The sequence below is a fragment of the Trichinella spiralis genome, assembly GCF_000181795.1.
Source record: "Trichinella spiralis strain ISS 195 chromosome Unknown Scfld9, whole genome shotgun sequence".
NCBI classification, from domain to species: Eukaryota; Metazoa; Nematoda; class Enoplea; order Trichinellida; family Trichinellidae; genus Trichinella; species Trichinella spiralis.
The window spans coordinates 1461463-1481171 of NW_003526948.1; the positions used below are offsets into that span (position 1 = coordinate 1461463).

Consider the following 19709-nt stretch of genomic DNA (forward strand, 5'->3'; position numbering starts at 1 on the left):
GATATGGAAAATTTCTCACAATCAAAAAATCTCCTCCTTTATCTCTCTTTCTCTCTCTCTTTCTATCTCTCTCTGTTCTATAAATTCAAAAATAATCCAAGAATTGATGAAATGATAAAGAAGAGAATAAATAAAACACAGACACACCCAAATGCTTTCACAATAAAGTTAAAATTAAAAATAAAAAGAGAATAAAATAAAATTTATTCTCCTCTCAAATTATCCCATCAATTAACCAACATTGCACTAATTGATTCTTGCACACGACAACATTTGCACAAATTAACAACGAAAATTAAACAAATAACAATACTTACAACAAGCATGATAGTAGCGAATGATTGGCAATTTTTTTTTTGGAAAATTACAGTCGCTTATTTTTCACTTTTTGATGATCAATTCAGTGAAGCTCCTTTGTCGTTGTGCAATTTCAAAATGGGTCGAAAGCAATTATGCAAATTATTTCAACTTATCACAATTCCGAACGAGGAGAACGATCAGTGATGACAAATGACAACCGAGAGTAAAATTATTATAAAGCGAATTCAATTTTACAATCGTCCATCAACAACAACAACAACAAGAACAAGAACAAGAACCACCAATATAAGCTGATGTGGTTATTAAGATGGCAATCACAAGAACCACGCATTAATTTTATTGCCAATAAATGCAATCGTTTTTCTTTCTTTTCTTGCTTTCGTCACTCTTGCAGATTCAAAAAATTATTCACATAATCCAACAATATCATTGTCGATTGAAATGGAAAAAAATGCCAATAAAATATTATTACTGTTCACTTGCAAGCGACAAAAGAAGACATAAATAACTAAACAAGCAAGCAAACAAAAGCAACAAAATATTTATCACGTCGTCGTCGTTATTGTTGTTCATTATTAGCATTGAAATGATAATTAGCAGTTGTCGTTTATCGTTTTCGAATTGTGTGAAGAAAAAGGCAAAAAGTTCAAATCCATTTTCTCGAAAACGACGAAACTGAATCTCCCACGTTCGCCGCCACGCCCACGCGACGAACGTTCTATCCAAACACACTGCGACTGTGGGGACAGTTTAGGCGCGAAAGTTGAATAAAACAAATGAATAGCAAAGTTAATTTTTGATAAAAGAAAATTCATATAAACAATATTTCTCTTTCAAACTGAAATAAACAAAACAAATGCACACTAAAGTGAATTTTAATACATCGCTGAAAAAATTATGAAAAAAATTTGTACATTGCGCAATGTTCTTGATTATCACATTCCTTTTGTAATACATTGAAAAAAAAAAGCGAAACCGACAATTTCATTGAAACAATCGATGAAAATATTAATTTGAAAAAAAAGAATATTAAATTAAAGAAAAAACATTACTTACCATTGAAAGTGGAAAATAAAATTTGAAATTCTTTGCATGAACAAAATTGATGCTGCTTCTGATGCGTGAAGTAAATAGCAGGTGTATACTGTTTTTCTTTTCTATTGGTATTATTGAAATGCAAATTAATCCAATGAACAATATCGGTAGAGTTGTTGATTCAATTGTTCAATTAATGCAACAAAGACGTCTGTGTGTGTGTGTGTGTGTATTGGGAAAAGTGAATGGAAAGTAATCAACAAAATACAACAATGCTCATGGAAGCGAAGATGCGCATAGCTGACGAATGGGGAAAAGCTTGGAATATGACGATATTTGGCGCATGGAATTGTTGTTACGTGAAAATTTGTGACAATGACATACACTTCCAACTCACTGGGTCACTGTGACGACGGATCCGCAGAGCGCGTTGCCAAAAGTCCACGCTTTGGTTCTTTTCTTGTTTTTCACACGCCAAACGCGATGATACAAGCATAAGCAGCTCGGCTGTCACCAAGTGCAAGCCGGTGCTAGGCTTCACAACATGGTCACCCAATTTTCAAAATACCCACAGTCCGAGCTATTGAGGAAACGTCGTTTTACTTTCCCAGTACAAACAATACAACACTGACCCCAATGCCAGCACGCGCCAAGCTCAGCCAAGATCGGCTAGTCGAACAGCTGCCGCACTTTTGTAATTCTGACCTGTATTGACATCTTTTACTTTTTTTTAAAATATTTATTACTTTATCTAATGTTTTTTTAAATATATTTTTCAAAAAAAAAGCTACATTCCATCCATCCAATTCATCCACGCATGCACCTATGCATGCATTCATCAATATACGATACATACAGGTAGGTGGAGGAATTGAAATTTATTCAATTTCATTGCATTGCAAAAATCCACAACTAATCGATCAATCATCTCATATCTCACTTCCCATTGATTGTTAATAATGTAAATCAAACAAAATTAAAATAATAAATAATTTTACGAATAATAAAATCGCCACTCATTCATCAAATACAAACGCCGACAAACCATGGCCAAAAAAATGGCCATCAACACCGGCAACAGCCAGTCGATGATTCTTTTCCAATCGACATCTTCAACTGTTCCAGTGGAACCGTCCGTCAGGCCACTGCCCACAACGCCGGTATTCATCATCAGACGCCTGCGCTGACGAAAAGCGTCAAGGCTTTGTGCCCTTTGCCGGGCCAAAACTGCGGCTCTGTCTCTTTCATTATTCTCATCATTGGATTCTGTTACACAAACAATTCAACAAAAGGAAGACAACATGGTTTTTTTTACACGAGCAACTAACTGAATTTCTGCTCAATTTACACAAATCTATCCGCATAATTTAATTACAGTGGAAGGAATACTGTAGCAGATGGAGTTAATTATTCATCAATTTATAATTGACCAATCTTGCAAATCCCATTCCAAAACAGTTATACATGCATATAAATTTTACAAAAATTCAAAAAATATATATATTATTTGATATTATAATAAAATTCATAAACAACACTGCATACCGGTTTGTTCGTTATTGTCTGTCGCCACTTCGGTACGTTGATTTGGTGGATTATTCTCTTCTTCAGCATTTGCAGTATTCGACGTTCTGTCGTCATTTGCCACACTGTCCATCACTTCACTCGACGCCTGGAGTAAATTGAAATATGTAAAGCAGAAAATATGAACGAACACAAACAAATGTGCACAATTCGACGATTATCAGAGCAATATTCAAATCAAACAACAGTAACCGCACGATGAACAAATATTACATCATTTTACCATTATCACGAAATGTTTTTAAAAAATTTTGGTTTTTTAAATTCAACATTGAAAAATGATATCTAATAAATCGACATTTTTCACTGCAAACACCCAAATTAGAATAATTCCATACTTTGAAAGCGAACAATTGTGCATATTTCTTAGCTTCATTTGCCACATCGACGGATGTAACAGTGACCGGTGGCAAAGCGTCTTTCATCACCAAATCACAAGTTGAACAGTAAAATTCAAGAGATCTACAAAAAATTAAATATAAAAAAACAATTCTGATTAATAATTTATTTATACTGAATAAAAAATATACAATTTTACTTTTTAGCAAGTTCACGCCTTTCATCTTTGGAAAAATCAAGCGAACCGATCGCTCCTTCGCCCGGTGTCGGCATGAAACCGACAATCGCAAGCAGAACAGTTCTTACTAAATATACAAAAAAAAGAAAATCCCTTTTCCTGACTATGCATCACTTGTAAAATTAAACATCCCAACACTCACGAGACCAACAAGGTTGCCAATATTCCGGATGATGATCAGTTATACTCAAACAAATTTTTGTGGAAGTTTCAAATCTGCCATTCGGCTTGAAATTTTTTCAAATTCAAAAAATACAAAATCACACAATACTCTATAAAAGCATACTGTCAAAAACATAACGCTCGGCGGTTTCATCGGATAATCTTGTGGAAGTATGATGCGACCATGGTAAATTCCCCCTTGGAATTCTGTATCATCCGGACCTCTGATGGAAAAGTGCCAATCAAATAAGTTGTCCTGAATTGAACTTGAAATTAATTATCCAAAGCTACAATTCATTCTAAATACCTGAACTGGATAAGCTAAGAAAAATTCATTTGAACGTCGCAACTCTTCCGCTTCTCGCATCAATCGCTTTACAGCTGAAATATAAAATAATCGTAAGAAAAAAAAATTTTTGTTTCGCTTCCAATTTATCCATCACCAATTTCACCGATACCTCAATATAGAAATTATAATAAACAAATAAAAGACATAAACGGCAGAGCAGCTTTTAATTGCAAGCATTATTTTATAGGAACAATTTAACTGATGCATGACATTACCAGGATTTCGAGTGTTGTACGAATTTTCCATTCTATTGGCAATTATCTAAATGCAAACAACAGTGAACAATATTTTTTTATCCATTATTAAGTAATAAATTCAATGTTGCAACGCAAACACTCATTATTAATTGCTCATTCACATTGTACACTGAAAAAGATGATGGTTGCATCTGAAAAATTAAACTAAATATGCTAGTTAAAAAATTTAAATATAAATTCATAGCACTAATTTATGAGGAAAATATGACCAGAAGAGAAATTTTCATAATAATTCAATCATAAACATTGAGCAGGCATTGGGAAATTGAGAATGAAAGACGTGCAGTAGAACAAGCAGCAAACAATCGCAAAGCTCAGCATAACAATAATTAGTCGATAAATTATAAACAAACAATCAAATGAAATGAAATTTATTTTGCAGCAAAATATAAAAAGTGACTAACAACGCAAAAATCACTAAACATTAAAATTACAAAATAGAAGCAAACAATTTACCAAGCTGTCAGTTGCAGCAGAACGGTTTTATATTACATTGTGTGAATGCAACGTGTACAATTGAAATTAAATATGCCTTACATACAGGTGGAAAATCAAAACAGAACGGTATCATTACAAGTACTGTATATTTAATCACCTGTAAAAGCATTTTCGTACTTTATACAATTCATCGTATTTTATATACGCATAATTTTCATCATTTTACCATTTAATTGAAGAACAGTAAAATAATATTCTTAAAGAATATCTATTTGTTACAGTATTTAGAATAAAAGTAAGATTTAATTCAATATTAAATGCTTGTTCAAGGTTATAAATACAAATATATGCTCTCCTATTTGCGGTAAAAAGTTCACATTGCTTGAAACACCATGTTAAGCTAACAACATTTCAATTGTAACATGCTCTTCAGTTTATGATTTGATTGCATTGAATACAAACTTTTACAGTTTTAATGAAAATTAAAGCTCAGCGCTATAAAAGTAATTGCCATGAATTGTTTCTTTGAATTAATGAAAACCGTGTATTTTGATATGAAATTTTTGACGAAAAACTCAACTGTATCGATCTACTGATGAATGTGATATATTGAACTGCCGCATCTGACAAAGCAGTTTTATTGTTTTTATCTTCAGAATGATTTTTGTTTTACTTAACCAAGTTAAGAATGAAATTTTTGGTATTTTTTTTGATAGTTGTTGTGCAAACAATAAATAAGTGTTGAAAATTGGAAAGAAAACAAAAATAGATGCAAAGTGATTCAGTTAGTGAAAACATTTGAAGCAAACGTTACAATGCTGACAAGAACAATCACTTGGTGAGAAAAAATCGAAACATCATCGATTCACTTTATGCAAACAACTACTGAGCAAGCAACAATTTTTTCTCAACATTTAGCATTTGTTGCAATTCATTAAAACTTTCCTTTATAAATAGTTCTATAATAAATGAGGTTCTTTGCAAAAATTTAAAAATACAATTTCAAATGTCGTTTTCTTCTTCTTATTATTATTAAATATATTCATTTTATTCGTATTTTATAGTACAATATTCCTTTCTACAACTATTATTATCAGAAACTTTTAATTATGAATAAAATACTTCATTCTACTAGCACATTGCAATAAATAATATCGACAGATAAAATTTCTACAACGGTGGAGAAGGCATAATCGAATAATAAATAATACGAGACAACTTGCAATTTGGAAACATTACTGTAGAAAAAAATAATGTCACGTACAATAAAAACGGTAGTTGAGGCGGGAAAATATGGCAAAAACTGGAAAAACCGGTTTTGCCTTTAAATACAGTATTCATTGTTGTATTGTCTGTGCACTTGTGCAGTGTCTGCGTATTATTTTTCGCTGAATAATTCAAAAATTTTGATAATCTGAACAGTCAGATTTTTTGAATTACAATGCAAAAAGACGAATTATCATAAGATATTACAATAGCAACATCCATCTTCAAGTAAAATGATATATTTTGAAGTGTTGTTGTAATGTTATCGTCAACAGGCGATACAAATGAATGAAAAACATTGCCCGGATGTTGGTGGTGGTGGAAATTGACTTGCTTCGTTAATTCTATGCAATAAAATTTCATGAAATCAAGTAGTGACACGTGGAAATTATGAACAATCACTGACGCATTTGCAGAAGAAATGTGCTGCCGATATCGACTTTGTGCTTTAAGTGTCGGGTTTCATCAGCACCGTTGGTCAAAGCAATTGCGTCATTGAATCATATTCCGCTTGTTATGATTCTTCTTCATTGAATCTAATTCAATGAATGATCTTATCACACATTGCCAGCCAAGCAGTTTTATCGTGAACAACTGCAGCTTGGATTAAACTGATGCAACATGTGAACAGCAGCACCCAAATTTCCTCCTCCCAATCTTGCATTTATTCATTTGTACAATTTACAAATAGAAGATTTAAACTACACTTCACCGGATAATTGTCTTTTGATTTGTTTTGCTTTCTAGAAAATAAAATTTATTTCAACAATAAATAACATTTGAACACAGCTTGTTTATTTATATGGATTATAAAACACCATTTAATGGATAATTTTTTGTTTGTTGTTGTCAACTTTGAGAAGAAATATTAACTCTCACTGGTACAAGCTATAATTCATCATCATCATCATCGTTGCATCAAATTTGCATCATCAACCTTCCGCATCATGCCTTATCTGATCTTCACGATGGGTAAGTTTTGTTTTATTTTGCTTAATTTTATCAAATTGACAAATTTATCTTTCTCACAACGCTTCAGATGTTTATCCTCATTTTTCTACATGAAAGTCTCAATTTAAATTTTGAATACAAATCACTTTAGCAAAAAATATTTTTTCCACTTTATAACTTTTATAATTTCAGTGACACAGCAAGCTCCAAATCCGGATTGTAATTAAGAAGTTAAGCAACAGTTTCAGCAAATATGCATTTAGCTCTTTTTATATTCAATTGAATAGTTTCATTGTTGAATGTTTGTTTGAATTTTGATTATGATTTTTTTAACCCGAATCATTGTCATTGCTGAGAAATGAATTTCATTTTCCATCAACCTATTGAAAATCCCATTATTGAAAAGTAAATTGTGCTGGTCAATTCTTTACAAATAGAGTAAATAATATTATTATATTTAAAAATATGGAATAAACCAGTGTCGATTATAGCATAAATTATGATATAGATTTTATAATATTGAAACGTGCTATCGACTGCAGAGCAATTTTTCTTCAATTCAAATGTCTGCTGAGTGAGTGAAAATACTGGGATTTATGAAGAGCTTAGTTTACTTGAATCAACAATGCAAAGCTAATCATTTGACGCAAACAATCTTCGCTTCAAATGATCATATCAATTTGTTTATTTATGTCAGAAAATTGACGTAATTTTAATCAGATCTCAAAATGAGAACTTCCACTTTCTTTTAAATTCCTTGTTTCTGTTTTTCTGTAAAATTGAATTTTGTACTAATATTAGTCTTTTGCATTTGATATTTTCAAACTTTTGAAAATGTAATGGAAAATGATAACAATAACAATAATAATAATAATAATGCAAAATGAAACTTTTAAATGGTTAAGAAATTTTATCATATCGCTTCTAATGAACATTAATTATATGCATTTGTTGTTCCAAGAGATCGCATCAAAAATAACTTGGTAAAAACAAACTTGTTATGCTTTTTTACCCTCATTTGTTATATACTTCTACAAGTCATTCTTCAGGTAATTCAAACAACTTTCAGCAGGTATTTTCAATATTGCATATTAAGGAAACAATTGTTTTATATCAGTGCAATCAAAATTATATAATTAATTTTTATTTATTATTCATATTTTTTTTTAAATTTTTACTGAATGATATGAAACTTTTTCAACAATTACTTTCGAAAATGAATTTTTCCTCAGCATGAAGAAGGGGGATTGTTATAAATATTTCAACGTGTTATCTGATCAATGATAAACTTCGTCTTATCATTGGCAATCGTGAAAATAAATTTCTACAATGCAAACTGATTTTGAAACAATGCTTTATTGATAAACTGCAAAAGTTATATGATTATTAAGTTTATTAATTTCCAAAGTGTACTTTATGCAGAAATATTTCAAAATATGATGATTGATGTTTTGTGACATTTTTAAATTGAAAAACACATCGAAGAAGAATAACAAGTGCTCGCGATTTATTTTTGCTTTTAAAGCAACTAGGGGCAAAATTCTCAGTTGGCAACGACACTTGAAAGACCAAATCGAAGTGCAAATGCGCATGATCCATATGCTAATGTTCATTTTGTTCAGTTTTGTTTGATATTTTTTTTACATAACCGCCAAAAGCTGTTCATCATTTATGGACGCTTAAAATTGATCAGCAGTCGTGGTTGTCGTCCAGTGTTCTTTAACAAATTCATAAAGCATAATTTTAATAAACTTTATTCATCTTATTGATGAGATGATCTTTCTTCTATTCGACGAAGCAAAGCAAATTTAAATCCATTTCTGCAAATTGCGCATTCTTTTGCAAATCACAATTAGTTCTGCTCATCTTGCAGCTTTAAAATAACTTCTAAGTCAATAAAAATTTTCCTAGTGAAAATATTGCATTTTATTAAAATAACCAGATGAAAATTTCAACTACTGTTTGACAATAATAATAAATATTATTATAGTCCAACTTACATTAACCACTACTACCAATTTGATATTGTGAATGCACAGAAAAAATTTTTAATCAATTCTGCGTGATAAGAAATTATAAAAATATTCGAAAAATATTTATTAAATTCCATTTTAGATATAATATTCAATGGTGAAATAAAAATTTTCCAGCTTTGCTTACATACTTTTTATTTTGAATTTAAATAAAACTTGCAGTTTATTTAAAGTTTATTAAACATTTATACTTTTGCACAACAAACTCGAGTACAGTTAATATAGATTAAAGATGCTTTCATACTGAATTTTATTCCTCAACCAATACCACTGTTGAACAGATCATATTTTGTTCATTCAAACAATATTCAAAGTCTCTTTCTGTGATCATACTGTAGAATTATGCATGCATATTTTGAAAATTTGAAATTAATACAATTGAAACTTTTCAATAAATTCAATATTATTGTTAAATATTTCAAACATTTTAAAATATTCATTTGGTGATATATTGTTTAAATTATTGAAAAAAAAGTAGCAGTTGCTTTTAAAAATTTTAAGCGAATGTTACAAATATTCTGTTTTTTTTTAATGGAACTGCTTTGTAAAAGTAAAAATATTTTTTCAAGCGATTCATTTTTTGCTGTAAATATAACATTCTTATCAACAACTGCTTTTTCATCATCGAAGCAGTTATCCAACTGCAAATGATGTCACAAATGCTTTGTATGTATCTTTGATGTTTTCATTTTATTTTGAATTTGGCTAAAGTTACACAACTGGGATGTCACTTTTTGTTCTGAAGTGCCAAATTCATAACTACAGTATGTTCAGGCAGAATATTTGCATGGGCAAATTTTGGCTTTGATTTTTCGAACTGTTCACTGCTGATGACTGTTGTTTTCAGATGATGAAACACTGTTTTCAAAATATGTAAAGATTTTCCGATTCATTTTAGCTTCTTGTCAAAAGCAATAACGTTGATGAAACAAAAAAAAATCATCCTGCAATGGGAGCGCTAACTGATTGTTCATTTTTTTTTAATATTAAAGGATTTTTATTTAAATTTTCACTCCAACTTTGAATTATTAGTTCACGCGTCATCTATCATTCAAGTATATACTTGAAGGCGTCTAAAATATTTTCATAAAAGTGCATTAAACTACTTTTCTTTTTCTTTTAAGAGCAGTTTGAGCTTTTCAGTTCTTTCTGATAATTGTATTTTATAAAAGCAAGTAAAAAACTTTGCATATTGTTAAGTTGTCGAGCCATTATCATCAATTATTGCGTATTGGTGGTATTTTTCCATGTCGATTGGTATCTTTAGTACTTATTATTTTTAGATATTCTTTTTTTCTCTCGAAAGTATTTGAATAAGAAGAAAGCATATTTTGAAACATGAAAAAATGAATGACTTGTCACTTGAGAAGTTTTCTTGCTTGGATGTTGTGTTTGTTCAGGGTTCTGGGGTAAACAGCGCGCATTAAATTGACAAAAATAGCATTGATCAAATTCACAACAGAATGATGCAAATGAACAACAAACACTTTTTCCAAGTATTGCCAAATTCATCATCTATTCGAAAAATATTGAACTTATTTTTTTAATATTCAACTCTGAACAAGAAGTTCATAAATTTGCATTAAACAATTACGCGAGATGTGTTGTTCAAAACAGAAAACTTTATTCTAATTTCAAAAACAAAACTAATTCAGTACAATCCTAACGATTGTTCTTTATTATCAAATTTCAAATTTTCCACTGTTATCGTATTTCAGTCAAAACAAAAAGGTCAAACTGTCTGTCTGTCTGTCTGTCTGTCTAATTTGACAATTGTTTATGGTCATTTGAAAAAAAAGTTTTTTTTTCTTTTTCCATCAAAAGAAGCCAACGTTAAGCGTTTTCTAATAGAGCAAGCACTTTTGCACTTTTTGATGAGCATTTTTATAAAACAAGTTTTAAAATTGATTAAATTTTCACATAAATATTGCTTTCTGAATGAGACGATTTTGTGTGTGTAGAAAAATCATTTACAATGATTGTAATTTGAATTTAATGTTCATGAAGAGACAAATAAATCAATATATAGTAAGTTGATTGAAAGATTCAATGACTATCAAAAGTGACCAACCGAAGAAAGAACGGAACTGCTTGGCTTTATCGTTTCAAAGTGCTTCATCTGTATGTATTTGTAATAATGATGAATTGAATTGAGTTGAATAAACAATTAAAAATCACTTTTCAACTCGGAAAATGATGTTTTTTTCGTTTTGTTAATGCAAAGCTTTCAAAGATGAATCACCGATTCCTGGACAACAACGATTTATATGTTTTGCATAATTTTATTCTAATTAAATTTTTTTCACAGCTGGATGTAAGAACTTCACATTTCTTTTTTTTAAGGAATTTATCCACCTATTTTCATTCTTATGTTTTCCATTTTGACTCTAGTCTCCTTTTCTCTAGAGAACAGCAAAACTATTTTCTCTACCTCCTCAGGGAAGCCGTAGTTTTGGAAGCGGCTGCGCAATGCTCGATTGACAGCTGTCAACGGCATTTCTTAGGTTCTTGTTCTTTGAACGTCATTCTGATCAAGCCTGATGCCAACGCTGCTTTGGACATCCATTTAGAATTTTCCTTTTCCTGCTCCATGCAATATTATTTGTATAACCATGCATTTGAAGTTCAATTCAACTTCCAATCTACACGCCCTGCTTCCGCTGCTGCACAATCAAATTCAGGTATGATCAAAATTATTTTCTACTTTGGGAATCTTTTGCGGAATTTAAACGGATATTATTAATTATTATATTGTATATTTTCTTCTGCACTATTCTGTGCATCTAATTCATTTCATTTCGAGTTGAATATTATGAGTGAATCTTTTCTTATCTAGATTATGCATGCGTTCAGTCATTTCTCAACTCTAGCTATACTGAAATGTAAGCTTTCAACAATACAATGATAAATTTTATACGATTGATTGATTAACCTTTTTTTCATAAATTATTAATTTATAAACAGTCTATTCTGTGTATATAAGTGATTGCCAGAACAATGTGGAAAAAAATTTTCAAATTCACCGAAAGTTCTATTCAATAAATACAAAACTTGTTTGACTACCTGTATTTTACTTTCTTACTGTCATTTTCACCCATATTTTGACATTGACTTTTGTTTTCGTTCTTTTGTAAATTTTACATTTACGCAAATTAACCAATTTGCCAACCAATCAATCATATTTTTTTTATATTGAACGATTAGCATCATCATTTTAATAGTTAAGATTAGACAGTTCATTTTTACAAATTTAAAATGAAATTTTAATGTAAAATTGTGTATTCATTTTGTATTTTTATTTTGGCGAATCCGCTACTCCCCCCCTCCCCACCAGAAAAAAAGATTTTGCATCAAGCAATGCTTGATGATAATTTAGGCGATGATTTGAAAAGCGACTTGTTTCCAGTAATATTTGTTCATAGAAAGATTTCAAACTATGCAAACAGGTGTGTTTTTGCAGGGCAAAGCATGTTAGACATCCCATGCACAGTTGTATTCTTTGGTGGTGGTGAAAATGCACAAACGACACTAAGTCTATTCTTTGATGCTGTTGAGCACAGCTATGTGCGCTTGAAGTGTTTTGTTCTTTGACAACAAATTCTTCTCATGGCAATTAATTGTGATTCGCTTCATTTATGAGGTTAAGCAAAATTCAGTTTTAATTGCAGAAAGACGACGATTTTTGCACAGTTAAGTGGTATGTCAAATTCAAATGGCTTTCGAGTTGTCATTTTTAAACACTTTAAAAATCTGATCAAAATGGAACAGTATGTTTCATCTTTGCAATATTTCATTGTTATTTGTAATATCTATATCCGAACCAATGTTATATTTGCTTTCATGCTAATTGATCGTTTTGCTAATGAAAGTTTCTTAATAAAAAGAAGGAGACATGTTCAACTGAAAACTAACCCGTAGCAGTATTAATAAAAGTAAAGTGAATCGTAGTTATGCAAGTGTAAACAATCCATCGGATGGCATTAATCAGAAGAAAAAATATGGATTTTCTCCATACCGTGGAAAGATGACAGTTTTATGATGATGATCAAATGTAATATTCATGATGATCTTTTTGTTTGTAAGTGAAAATGACCAGCTGTTGAATCGCTTCTTAAATTAAGAAATGTTTTCATCTGTCGGTCGTTGTCGTTAAAAATGGGCGTATATATTGTATGAAAAATTAAACAATATTCAACGATTGTGCTAAAAAAATCGAACACATCAGCGGACGGATAATCATTGCACAATGCGTGGAGAAAAAGAATAATTATAAATAAATTTTAATCGATGCTTTAATTACGTTTCAAAATTACCACGTTGACGACAGTAGAGTTTTCTTTTTATGCTACAATTTCAGCAGGCATTATTGACTGGGAGGATTTTTTTTCTTTTCTTTTTTTAGTTCACATTTGCACCGACTCGTCAATTTGTGACAACCAGCACTCTTAGACCATCAACTAGAGACGCGTAATTAAGCCGACACCAGGAACAAATTATCGGTAGTTTCGATGGGTCCACTTGGACATTAGAACAACAATGCGGCATTTGTTTGCAAACTGTTCTGTCTGTTCGACTGCATTCGAACAAAGCAATCTCACTTACGGGACAAATAATAAGCTTTGGAAACTGCGGTGAAATTTCGTTCATCAAAAAGGTAAAGAAAAAAAAATTTTTTTTCCTCTTTTCAATTTAAATGCATTGAAACAAAAAATGAACACCCGATTCAACAGATCGACCCTAGTAGACCTGACCTGGGTTAGCAGTGTTGGAAAATTTGCATAAGGTTTTGATAGAAAAAAGGAAACAGAAGTAGCATTAAAAAAAAATTTTTTTTGCAACAATAAGTTACAAAAATGTCTAATAGTAAATATACTACTATCGTACAGAAGAGGATTTGATGTTCAAGTTCAATTGTTCGTGTAGTTTTTTTCCCTAAAAATGTTGTTCCCATTGTTTGTTTAGAAATTGTTGTCCAATGGGAGGACAGTTGTCGTTTTTGCCGTCGAAATCGGCAACGCGCGCTTCGGAATCACAACAACTGGGCAGCAGTTGCACAACTTTGGCCGAGTCGAAAGAGCCGACGACGACGGTGGAGCGGAACGTGCCGATGACCATGTCGTGCATTTTTGCCGACGAAGTGGGACGAACCGAAAGGCGGGGTCGCCACGTTGGAGCTCGGCTGGTGCGACGGTTGTTCAAGTCGAGGAAGTTGCTAAGACGATGTTTGCCAAGCAAGCAGTTCGAAGGGGGTGGGTTGGGGCTTTCGACCGTCCCGTCAGAACGAGCCAGCGTTCCGGCAAAGCCGAGCAGTTCGGTCAGCGTGCCAGATTTTGACGCCATTTTCGAAGACGCCGCCCTGCGCCAGCATGGCACGCTGACCATGACCGGTCTCAGTGATGGTCCTGGACCTGGCCCTGGCCCTGCCTTTACCACTGGTGGTGGTGGTGGTGGTGGTTATGGGAATTCGTCGTCGTCCCTAACGACGAATCAAGTCGTGGCGACGTTGAACAGCGACAGTAACGGTGGATGTTCGTTGTCGTCGGATGAGGACAATTTTTCCTCTTGCTCGTCGTCGAAAGTTGCGAACAACAGCAGCGCCAACTGGCGTCGCACGATGTCGCTGAAGGTGACTTTCGACGAGTGCAAGAGCACGTCGACCAGCGACAGTGACAATTCGAGAAAGCCGAGCAACGCGTCGACGAACAGTAGTCGCAAAGAGCGACTGTGCAGAGCGACGTCGACTTGCACAGTACGCTGCCCGACGCTGGCGACACCGGTGCGTCGTTGGCTTTCGACGGCCGACATGGTTTGTGACCAGGAATTTTTGGACCTGATCAACGGTATTTTACCTTTGGAAAACGACCACACATCCAAAGTGGGGGCGGCGGCGGCGGCAACGACGACGACACCAACAACAACAACAACAACAGCAGCAGCAGCAGCTTTATCCGTACAACGGAGCAGTATCAAACGTTCGTCACGTCGTCTCGAATTGCAGCCGCTTCTCAACGCCGCCCAAATCAAACTGATCCGCAACCACTGGAAAGGCATGTACGTGACGATCGGCCCGACGGCCATTGGCAATCACTTGTTCAATCGGATCGTGTTCAAAAATCCCCACTGGCGCAAATTGTTCATGTCGATACTGATCGACCACCGCACACCGGGATATTTTTCCAAACGACACGCCCGAGCTATTGGGGTAGTTTTGAATTTTGTCATCAGAAATCTCGAACTACCCGAAACTGTCGGCATACTGTTGAATATGATCGGCCACTGCCATGCCACGTTGGTCGGTCTCGGCGTCGACGTTGACCTGTGGGACGTGTTTGCCGAAGCGTTGCTCGAATGTTCGCTCGAGTGGGGCGAAAAAAATCGTCGAGTCGACGAAGTGCGCAAAGCTTGGGCAATAATTATCGCCTTCATAACGGAAAAAATCAAAGCCGGCTACAACGAAGCTCGTAAAGGGATCATTTATCAACAGATCACCGTCCAAAGGATTATTTGAAATGCGATTCGACAATTCGAAACAAATAAATCAACCTTCTCTCCTAAGTCGAACAATTCTTGTCCACTGTTTTTTAATTTTAACCAATTTTGCGGCTGACCAAAAACAAATTTAAATTTAAATTTTCAACTACTACTACTACTACTACTACTACTAACAAAAATTGCCTACATAAACTTCCATACACACACACACACACACACACACAGACACATACACACACCTACTTACTTATTTGTCAAGTCAATTAACAGACATTATGAGCTCCACTGGTTGTTTCTAGGTTCGCTTTATCTTGTCTGGCGATTATCTATCAATCAGATCCATTGAAATTGGCGATTTTGCCCAATTTAATCTCTTTGTTAACATTACCATTCAAATTCGACACATTCACTGGTAAACTGACTTTTGTTTACAGTAAGCCAATAGACCAAACCAAACTTTTCAAAATTTACCATATCCATTACAGAATGATCAACTTGAAAAAACCGGTTTTACTACTGTACTTATTTGTATATATCCGATACGTTTTCTTTTTCGAGTTGAATAATAATCGGAACGGCATAATAATCACTTTTACCATTAACCGACACTTTTTCAAATTTTCATTTTATATATTATTATTATTATTATTATTTTAAAACGCTTCGTTTTGTAAAATTAAACAACCAAATTATTATTACTGAAAAATGTATTGAGGAGAGATGTTTGAACAATGTATTCGCTTTCAACTTTTATTTTCAATTTCTCATTTTATTTCATTTTTAAGTATTATCGCTGTCAGTGTATTTGAACCCATGCAAGCTACAGTATCCGTTATTGAGGAAAAAAAACAGAAATTTATACGGCGTTTCGTGAAAAAGCGATCACGTGTTCACAAGACAAGATAACAGCGGCAGGTGGGCTTTAAAATTTACCCACTATCGCGCTCGCCGCACTCTCAACTCAACCAACCATCGCGAATGGTTTTTAATAACAGTGATAAATCGATGTTTACTTTAAACATTGTTTGTTCAAATGAATTAATTATTGGAATGTTCATGTTCGACACTTTTTTTTTCTTCTTAAGTAATACCATTTATTTCTTCAACCGTACGATCAATGAAAACAAATTAAGCCATTAATCATGCAACGCTGGTCGCGATGCGTCGAAATGAAAAAGGCGCACACAATTTCAGCTAATGTGCTTTTGTTTTTATTTTATTCTCATTCAGTAAACTTCGAGCTACTATTTGACAACATTAAAACATAAAACGATGATATAGAATCATCACAGCTTCACACAAATTGCCCACGATGACGCTATTACAAGCGTTGACTAAAGTGGGTCAGCAGACGAATAAAAATGAATTACAACATTAGGAGGCAGTTGTATATATATATATATATGTAAACAGTGATAGTGATTAGAAATGGTGCTTGAATAAAAATTAATTAAACTTTCTAATAGCAGGAAAATGGAAATGGTACTTCAGTTTAAAAAAATACAGCTAAACTAATCAGAAACGCCCAAATAGTCGTCCATTAGAGTGCCTATTGCGAAAATGTTATTCGCGTCAACTCTGGTTCCCAAAATTTTCAAACGAAGATTCATGTTGACGGTAATTTCAATCGACTCGTCTTCGTTGCAATAAGACATTGGCTGAGCAGTTGGACGAAATATCAAATCATGAGGTATGCAATGTCGGCTTATGAAAACCGTCAGCGGCCCAACGAGACAAAACAATCCCAATTTCGATACATTTTCAACTCGTCCCTCAACGACTTCATTCTTTATAGGTCGATATACGACCGCTTGATATTTGATTGGAAAACGAACGAAGCCACATCCGGACTGCACCAATCCTGCCCCAATAGACAGGATGCCAGTTACGGTTATGATAAAACCATACTTTCCCATGCACTGCCCTTCAACTTCGAGAATCAATTTCTGACGAACAGTATTGTATAAATGAGGCCCGAAGTAGCGTGGATGCAAAAGTACATCGTGTTCCAAATTCATCAGAAAAAACATTTTCGGTCACTTTTTTCAGAACTAAAAATTAAATCACTAAGACCAACAATACTGAAGCAATATACATTAGAATGACTTGAAAATGTAAACAATTAAAACGTTAAACTTTCTCACTTGTAACTAATAATAAACCAATGCTGATGGTAATAGATTAAAAAACAATTCTATTTATATAAAAATACTTAGTTTAAACAGTTGCCATACCATTACCAGACGAATTGAACTTAAATGATGCAATTAATTTAATATCTGCCTCAGTTAGAATAAATTTAACTGTGATAATCAAATATTAATTATTTGAAAATTCTTCATTAATTGATGCAATAAAATGAACAACCGAACTAATGAAGCAAATAAAATCAAAAAACCATTCACATGTCACAACGTTCAAAGAACAATAATGATACGGTATTTAAGACATTTAAGTAATATCATACTTTAATTCGAATCGTATAATTTAATAAAGAAAGTAAAATTAACATGAATATAAACTAATAAAAGTAATTTTTTAATTATAAAAAAGTTTCATTAATTAATAAACAATTTTTTAATACCAACGTACAGTATGTTTAAAATTTTACAAGCATGAACATGGTACAGTGTAATGAAATTGATTTCAATTCCAATATTACTTAGATTTCATTCAAATGAATTAAATTTATAATTATTCAAATATTTATATATGAATAATCTGTTTTTTATTTTGATTTAGAATTTATTTCTAACGCTTACCATAATAGCTGGAACTAATCACCTTATTTTTTTATTACGGTAAAAAATTTTTTTTATAATTTATACGGTTTGTCGATGAAATTGACGTTCTTTCAGCTTTAAATAGCTTTATTATTAATTTAAATTAATATTAATACCAGAATTTTATGAATTGATCAATTAAATAGTTGCTAAGAAATCTGAAAATATCTTATTACTTGTAACTAAAAATCCATTCAAATTAAATTAAAATGAAACTCAACAAAAAATGAACAATTTTATTATTTAATTGTTTTTTATTAAATTCTTCAATTTTTTCAGTCAAGCACAGTTTTTTTACGTAATTAAGACGACTGCGCTAAAGACGAGACAGTTTTGAGTACTTAAATTTCACTACATTTAAACCTTAGTTAAACTGATGCAATATTTTACGCTAAAATGCAGTTATATTTCAGAATTATCTATTTAAAACCACAATATGAAGAACATAAAAATATATTTATCTAGCGAACAATAATTAATCGACAACCTTTCAGTTTAAACTTGGATTTATTTTTCAGTTTTTATTTATGGGCATATTTGTCTGTTGCTTTATTAAAGCATTTTTACTTTCTAAATAGTTTACGTTTTCAAAATAATACCTCACGGGTAATTATTTATTTTCAACTAATCATTTCATGTAATATTTTATTGCACTTCAAGAAAGCAGGATAAGAGCGTAATATTTAAAGTCGAACGCTTTCTATTCATTCCACTTTCCTAGTATGTCTGATTCTCGAAATATGAAGTAGTCCTGAAAAAAAGTCGCTTTTATTCGGTTATTTAATTTTACATGTTTATTTTACTTTGTTTTCCATGGAAACTTTCGTTCCTCCATACTCTGGCAGTAGAACATGATCACCAACTTTGACAGACAACGGGATTATTTTACCTTCCTATAACAATTTGATTTAAAATTCAAAAACAAACTAAAACAACTAAAAAATTTTTGAATAATTTACGTCAGTTCTGGTTCCTTGACCAGTTGCCAATACGACCGCTTCCAATACTTTGCCTTGCGCTTTTTCCGGTATCATGATTCCTCCTTTTGTTTTCGTTTCTGGTGCAAATTTTTCCACCAAAAGACGATCAAACAGTGGTACAAATTTTTTCACCGCATCCGTTGCCTGACGAAACAACATAACATTAGCAAGTTCAACATTCGATTTCATTAAAATGATTTCAAACTTCATAACACTTACCACACCTCGCCTAAACATGAGAAGCGCCATGCTGCTAATCGTTCAAATCAACACCTATAGACAGCGGATCAATTTCTATACTGATGTTGTATTTTCAAAAGTGAAAGATTTGAAATTGTAAATTATTTTTGTTCCCTAACCAATCACTAATTCGTAAAACCTAGCTGACCAATCAGATGGACGTGACGTCAAAACTTGCATCATGTTTAGTTTCTAGAAATTTCTAGAAGTCCAACGGTACTCAAAAGAGAACTCAGGTGTC

General features: G+C 32.6%; 4 protein-coding genes across 4 annotated transcripts; 1 reads left to right on the forward strand and 3 right to left on the reverse strand.

Annotated features, from left to right (window-relative positions):
* Window positions 1-2011: 2011 nt before the first annotated feature.
* Tsp_11642 (putative ubiquitin--protein ligase) lies at window positions 2012-4856 on the reverse strand. The gene is made up of 11 exons (XM_003371386.1): window positions 4827-4856; window positions 4363-4416; window positions 4244-4289; window positions 3987-4060; window positions 3804-3935; window positions 3660-3744; window positions 3479-3584; window positions 3279-3402; window positions 2902-3028; window positions 2392-2622; window positions 2012-2073 (listed from the first exon to the last, which is right to left on the reverse strand). Exons 1-11 carry the CDS (start codon window positions 4854-4856, stop codon window positions 2012-2014), a joined length of 1071 nt encoding a protein of 356 aa, XP_003371434.1.
* A 6166-nt stretch (window positions 4857-11022) lies between these two features.
* Window positions 11023-15481, forward strand: Tsp_11643 (putative globin). Its single transcript, XM_003371387.1, has 6 exons — window positions 11023-11094; window positions 11282-11654; window positions 12434-12537; window positions 13936-14222; window positions 14566-14779; window positions 14972-15481. The coding sequence occupies exons 1-6, from the start codon at window positions 11023-11025 to the stop codon at window positions 15479-15481; spliced, it is 1560 nt and encodes a 519-aa protein (XP_003371435.1).
* A 1495-nt stretch (window positions 15482-16976) lies between these two features.
* Tsp_11644 (DNA-directed RNA polymerase II subunit RPB7) lies at window positions 16977-17498 on the reverse strand. The gene has a single exon (XM_003371388.1). The coding sequence runs from the start codon at window positions 17493-17495 to the stop codon at window positions 16977-16979; it is 519 nt and encodes a 172-aa protein (XP_003371436.1). The 5' UTR covers window positions 17496-17498.
* A 1387-nt stretch (window positions 17499-18885) lies between these two features.
* Tsp_11645 (chaperonin, 10 kDa) lies at window positions 18886-19549 on the reverse strand. The gene is made up of 4 exons (XM_003371389.1): window positions 19448-19549; window positions 19208-19372; window positions 19052-19141; window positions 18886-18999 (listed from the first exon to the last, which is right to left on the reverse strand). Exons 1-4 carry the CDS (start codon window positions 19475-19477, stop codon window positions 18949-18951), a joined length of 336 nt encoding a protein of 111 aa, XP_003371437.1. The 5' UTR covers window positions 19478-19549; the 3' UTR covers window positions 18886-18948.
* Between the last annotated feature and the right edge of the window lie 160 nt (window positions 19550-19709).

Coding starts and splice junctions, on each gene's coding strand:
- Tsp_11644 (XM_003371388.1), bottom strand. CDS start 17,495: ATGTTTTTTCTGATGAATTTGGAACACGATGTACTTTTGCATCCACGC.
- Tsp_11642 (XM_003371386.1), bottom strand. CDS start 4,856: ATGATACCGTTCTGTTTTGATTTTCCACCT. Junction 4,290..4,362: donor ATGAGCAATTAATAATGAGT/GTTTGCGTTGCA, acceptor GTTTGCATTTAG/ATAATTGCCAATAGAATGGA. Junction 3,745..3,803: donor CGAGCGTTATGTTTTTGACA/GTATGCTTTTAT, acceptor AAAAATTTCAAG/CCGAATGGCAGATTTGAAAC.
- Tsp_11643 (XM_003371387.1), top strand. CDS start 11,023: ATGACTATCAAAAGTGACCAACCGAAGAAAGAACGGAACTGCTTGGCT. Junction 12,538..13,935: donor ATGCTGTTGAGCACAGCTAT/GTGCGCTTGAAG, acceptor TTGTTTGTTTAG/AAATTGTTGTCCAATGGGAG. Junction 14,223..14,565: donor AAGCAAGCAGTTCGAAGGGG/GTGGGTTGGGGC, acceptor TGCGAACAACAG/CAGCGCCAACTGGCGTCGCA.
- Tsp_11645 (XM_003371389.1), bottom strand. CDS start 19,477: ATGGCGCTTCTCATGTTTAGGCGAGGTGTG. Junction 19,373..19,447: donor TCATGTTTAGGCGAGGTGTG/GTAAGTGTTATG, acceptor TTGTTTCGTCAG/GCAACGGATGCGGTGAAAAA. Junction 19,142..19,207: donor GTCAAGGAACCAGAACTGAC/GTAAATTATTCA, acceptor AAATTGTTATAG/GAAGGTAAAATAATCCCGTT.